Source organism: Priapulus caudatus, unplaced genomic scaffold, assembly GCF_000485595.1.
Source record: "Priapulus caudatus unplaced genomic scaffold, Priapulus_caudatus-5.0.1 Scaffold3957, whole genome shotgun sequence".
Lineage (NCBI taxonomy): Eukaryota > Metazoa > Priapulida > Priapulimorpha > Priapulimorphida > Priapulidae > Priapulus > Priapulus caudatus.
Window position 1 is genome coordinate 488 of NW_014581018.1, and position 6,199 is coordinate 6,686.

The following is a 6,199-nucleotide window of genomic DNA, read 5'->3' on the forward strand; positions in this document are numbered from 1 at the left end:
CATGTTGTTCAAACGATTAAATATTTTCTAATAAACCGCCTGACAAAATGTTCGTTGTGCCTATTTTGATTAGTTAATAGTAGAAGATAAAGATAGATTTTAGTGTGATAGATTCACTTTTAGTCGTGGATTTCGTTATCTGGTGGGCTGCGGCTGAGCCCTTGACTTGGCCCTAATGAATTTCGTTCATTCTGAATAAATATTTAGCATTTACTGTTGCGAAGGCTTGGCTTGGCTCAAGGCCATAGGCCTTTGACCTGCTTTCCTCTCTTAAAAGTTGTACCTAAGTGGCCTTGAGGCTCGAGGCCAATGACGTCTTGAGGCCACTTTTCTATGTTCAAGATTTTACAAAATTCATGTCAATGTGCCATGCCTTGGGCTCAAGGCCACTCCGCTGACCACTTTCAATATTTGACATTACCCGTCCAGATCATTTGCAAGAGCATAGATTAATGTATGTTATACATTTCACCTACCACTCCTAGAAAAGTATTTAATTGGGCGGAGAATTCGAACCCAAAGAACATGACTGGCCAGACACACGCTACGTGCGCGCCAATCATTAGCTTGTCCTCGTATGTTCAGCCTGCCGGTCTATGAGTTACATTTGGGCTTAAAACGACAGTAGAAATAATTTACTATAGAATGGACCAGGATTTGAACTCGTGACATTGACTCACAGTAAAAATCACAAATCAGCAGCGCTAATAGTACGCATGTACGCCAAACTTCCGGCAATCCTATTTGGTTCAACTGCGATGTTTATTGCATGTTTGTGTGGAGTGTGGCGCCGTTGTGTGTATTATGGTGTGCGTGCCTGCGTGCTGCGTGCGTGCGTGTTGTTTTCGGTAATAACAAGAACAATTAAACAGACAAGATCTCATTACCGATCAGAGATTTCAATGCGTAAAGTTTCAATTATAAAGAAATATGTAATATAATTTTAAAAAAAAAAAATTAAAAGACGTGAACTCACGCGTACCGACTCCCGTACTTCCCCTGGGCAGCCAGAAATGCCTACGAACGACGATTGCTTCTCCATTCAGGCAGTGAATAAATCGATAGTTATAAATAATCGCATAATAATCAATAATCTATTTATTATTCACGTCCTGATCTATCCGTTAGCTGCCGCCAAGCTCTGGGGCGGCAACTGTCCGTCCTCCAACTCACCTCACTCCACCTGCGGCCCCTACAACACACCGGGACAACACACCACATCACACAGCACACACGCACGTCAGGCACGCGACGCACGCACGGCACGCACACACAACATACACACAACGCGCCGCGGCACGACACACAACACACACAACGCACACACGGCACTACAAACGGCGACGCGACGCACGCAGCGGTACGCGCGCCTAGAGAGCGCACGGCACGACGCACAAGACACACAACATACACACACGCACGGGCACGCGACAGACGGACGGTGGAGAGGGGGGGTGCGGGGGGGTGTGTGGCACGCATACCACGGCACCACACACACACACATGCGCGCAAGCTACAGGCACGCCATAAGTGAGCGAACAAGACACCACGCACCGGAATAACAACCGCGAAATTTTATATCGTAAATATACTACAGTTGTTTTGATACGCATAAAAACAAGACTGTCCTTTTGCGTATATGGATTACATTGCAGTCAATGACGAACCGCGTGTAGTCGGTAACAGCGACATGTGCCGCATGTCGTAAATATAGATTACTGGCATAGAAGCCAAGATATAAACTATAAACTGGACATGGAGCTTCCTTTAGCTCTCCACAATTACTGGAAATTGCACGTTTATGGTTCAAACATTAAAATAATTTAATGCAACAAATGAAATCAATCTGATACACAATCAATTAACATAGCGTGCCTCTACAAGAAAATTTACAATTTCAGGGCACCTACTCCTATACGTGCATGAGTATGGTTTGAAGAATTAACGCATACTGCAGTGAATGTGCTTTTATATATATGTTGAAGCTTGAATTCATTAATTCATGGGCACTAGCAGCTGAACAGTGGATGGAGGGCAGAATGCACACTATCGACATATAACGATTGGGATCATACGAACTAATATTTGAGAACTATAATGAGTTTGACCAACCCTATACCTCAAATATGCCTGACACTCCTTCATTAACGTTGCTTTAAAATGATTTTGAATTCTTAATATCGCTCTTCATTTCTTACACAAACACATCTGCTGCAAATCGCTTTCCGGTATGTACATTTAGGCTGGCAAGGAAAGGGTTGCGTTTCCAGCGGATGTGGGGGTGGGTGCGACACGAAAGAATCGCCTCGCACATCGCTTCTGAGGGCCTCTCCTCCGACACGAACCTTGCTCGCCTTCGGTAAGTCAGCATTCGGTGGTTGGGGGCTTTGTCCGGGTTTTTGGGGGGCGCTTCGTCGACCTTCCGGGGTGGGTGCAGAGGCGGACTGGCGTCTGCGCAGGGCGCGCGGTCGATGTGCGCAGCCCATGCGTCTGCTATCAGGCCGGCGGCGGGTGGTGCATGTGGCTGATGGAAGCGCTTGGGGGAGTAGTCGTGTGTGCCTGGGCGGCGGGGCGGGGCTTATTTCGGTGTTGACGCGGGTTGCGGATGGTCTGGTTGTAGCGTTGTTGGGATCTTCGTGAGCGCGTGTGCTTTGGTGGAGGCTCTGTCACTATTGGAGTCTCGGTGGACCGTGTGGAGTCGTGGCACCTTGGAGCTCGTCGACCTTGGCCGCGTCGTACTCGATCGCAGGCGCTCAGACATCTCTTTCCTGCGTGCAGAAGGAATTGCACCAGCACGGCCGCCGCCATCGCTTGTACTCGCTGCGCTTCTCCCCGGCTGCACGGCGGCTTCCGACGACGCCGATGCCCTCGCTGACGGCTTCCTCCTGCAACGGCGGGCTCTGACGACCCGATGCCCTCGCTGGCCGCTTCCACCGGCTGCGCGGCGGCTCAGACGACCCCATGCCCTCTCTGACCGCGTGGCGTTGCGCCGCCCTCAGGACGAGCTCGGCACGCGTAGTTGGCGCGCTGTCGCCGCCGTCGTAGCGATACGATCGGTTGTGTCGAATCGAAGAACTGTCTGAAAAGCGACGATCGAGGAAAGTCAGTGATGAAGCCCGAGTGTAGAGGCGTGTGAAAGTATAGTAACGAGTGTAAAGGCGTGTGGAAAGATAGGTAACATGTAGAAGGCACGTGAAAGTATAAGTAACGAGTGTAGAGGCGTGTGAAGTATAGAACGATGTAGAGGCAGCGTAGAAGTATCGTAACGAGTGTAGAGGCACGTGCAAGTATAGTAATCGAGTGTACGGAAGCAGCGTCGAAAGTATAGTAAGCAGTGTAGAGGCACGTGAAAGTATAGTAACGAGTGTAGAGGCACGTGAAAGTATAGTAACGAGTGTAGAGGCACGTGAAAGTATAGTAACGAGTGTAGAGGCACGTGAAAGTATAGTAACGAGTGTAGAGGCACGTGAAAGTTTATAACCGAGTGTAGAGCACGTGAAAAGTAGTAGTAACGAGTGTAGATCACGTGAAATATAGTAAGCTACGTGTAGAGCGCACGTGAAAGTATAGTAACGAGTGTAGAGGCACGTGAAAGTATAGTAACGAGTGTAGAGGCACGTGAAAGTATAGTAACGAGTGTAGAGGGTGTGTTAAGGGCGACCAAAGAATTAAGTGAAGAGGTATATATGTAGAGTGCACGATAAACGCGAAAGTGAACGCATAAGTGAATAAGTACATGAAAGTGAAAGTGAATGATAAATGTGAAATTTAATGCGAATGGGCAACATAAGGCAACGGTAGAAAGGGAAGAAAACAGCCGAGAATTGAAGGAAATCCGAGAGTTAAAGTGAAAGTGGTAGCGGGAAGTAATTATCAGCCGAATGGCGCAGAATAAAGTGAAAAGCGAAGTGCAGCAATGGGACATAGTGACCTGTGGCACACAAGATACATGACGGAGCAAATACCCACGTGCTGTGTACAATAATTTTTAGCATCCTTGTTTTATTATTGTTTTATAATTCTGCATGTTTTGCTGTTTAAAATGGGGTGGAAATTACGCATTTAATAAGGTCTACAATTTAAATTACACCCTTTTAAAGTATGCACGTCTGCATCAAACAAGAGTAAATTCTTTACGAGCTACAGATTTTGCCCCACATTTTGAGTAGGCCCTGAACTAAAACACCTGCTCTTGCTGCTCAATGGGTTACTAAACCAATATTTCCCACCAACACATCAGCAGTAGAAGACAGAAATATTCCTGCACTTGGTTCGTGAGACGACCGACGTCTTGTAAACATTTCATATCTGACATTTGACGGTTATCTTTATTTGTGCAATGATGACCCCTTTTCTCACTGTAAGCCTTCTTCTACCTTGCATCCCAATTATCAGTACATCAATATGTATATCATAATCACGATCTACTTCTGTGTACTGTGAGTGAGTGAAATTCCCTATAGAGGATTGTAGCACTATTATGCGTAATTCATTGGTAGGATTCCATACTCAGGAGCAGTTGCCTAAATGTTAGTATTCCAAACTTTAGGCTGGAATGGATTTGAGGCCTAACACAGCCACTGCTGCTTTTGTACCTTTGAGCAAAGCACTTTACTCCAGTTTGCATCCCTTGGTGCCAGCAATAGAAACTGGTCGTTCATAGCTAGTTTTGGAGGTTGATGAAAACTAATAACCCTACGCCATTACACATCCTGCATTAAAAAGAAATTCAAGAAATGCAGTTATCGAGATGCTACATCTAACCAGAAGCTGCAAGGAAGGAGGAAAACTCACGTCTATCCCTGTTCAGTCTCTCTCTGGTTGCAGACCTCCTCAGTTCAAATGACGATGCCTCAAAGCCAATCCTGGTAACTACCTGCTGTGACTCTCGTTGCCATAGAAACTGGTACCATGACAACAGGGCTATCATCGATAGGAAGGTCATGTTGAAGCTTATGCCAAACACAGCCGAGAAGATGGGGTAGTTAAATAGTATGTACCTAGGAACAGAAAACACATGCCGAGTTAGTATGAAACAAGATACGTACATGGGCAATGAGAACATCTCATGTGGACATTCTAAATAGGTAAACACAGAAGTAGAAGGTTGCCAACTATTTGGTGCAAGAACATTAAACGCTTAACATTCATTCATGAATCTACATGATATATTTACAAATGTAACACATAGGCATGAAAATAAATAGATACAGAGTATTAGATAAATACCTGACTCCCGTAAAGTAAGCGTGGACAACCAGCACTGCCGAGTAAATGTGGATGTGCTTTGACTGCACCTCAATGTAAGCTCCATGTGCTGGTTTATACTGAAAATGATTACCAAATGCGAATGACAATTTCCGCTGCAATTACTAAACCTCGTGCAGAAGATACATTTGTGATATTTGTGAGAAACTAAATATTGAATATAAACTTATGCAAATCGTTCTCATTATGTCACGTCTAGATCATTCCAAGCCTGAGGTCTTCTATCACACGTACCATAATACCAGAACTGATATTGTTACCATAATTTGAAGTGAATTTGTTCCTTCGTTTGTTTACAACAGCTAAAGCGTTTTGAATCAGTTGCCAAAGAACCAAGTATGTAGCCATGAAGCCCAGAAAAGTCAACCTATGTTATATTTATTTGAAGACTCGCCTGTTTGTACATGTCATATTGTTCTACATAAGACATAAGATGCGGCGTATAGAACACGTTTTTTTTATACATCACATACATTATCATACACTTCCTACAAGATACATGTGGGAGATACAGGATGATAAGACATATGCTATGATAATGAGGTATAAACAATGAGGATATGGGGTGGGGGTACGGGACGGGGGATACAGGATGGGGTACAGGATGGTGTGCAGGATGGAGATACGAGACGGGGATACAGAATGGGGGTACGGGATAAGAGATATGTATGGGGTATACAGGATGGGGTATAACGGATAGAGAAATACTAGATGGAGAGATTCATAGGCAGTAATAGGGCGGCAATCGGCCCACGGAATACAGGATGCGGGACACAAGATGGGGTATAAAGGATAAGGAATACAGGCTGGGGTATAAACGATAAGGGATACAGGATGGAGTATAAAGAATAAGGAATACAGGATGGGGTATAAAGGATAAGGGATACAGGATGAGGTATAAAGGATAAGGAATACAGGATGGGGTATAAAG

The 6,199-nt window shown here is 45.1% G+C and overlaps 1 protein-coding gene across 1 annotated transcript; it reads right to left on the reverse strand.

Moving 5' to 3' along the window:
* Positions 1 to 2,753: 2,753 nt before the first annotated feature.
* LOC106819662 (seipin-like) lies at positions 2,754 to 5,327 on the reverse strand (the record flags this gene model as incomplete). The annotated part of the gene is made up of 3 exons (XM_014824262.1): positions 2,754 to 3,079; positions 4,795 to 5,000; positions 5,230 to 5,327. Coding segments are annotated over 3 exons (630 nt in total), but the record flags the coding sequence as incomplete, so codon positions are not given.
* Positions 5,328 to 6,199: the final 872 nt, after the last annotated feature.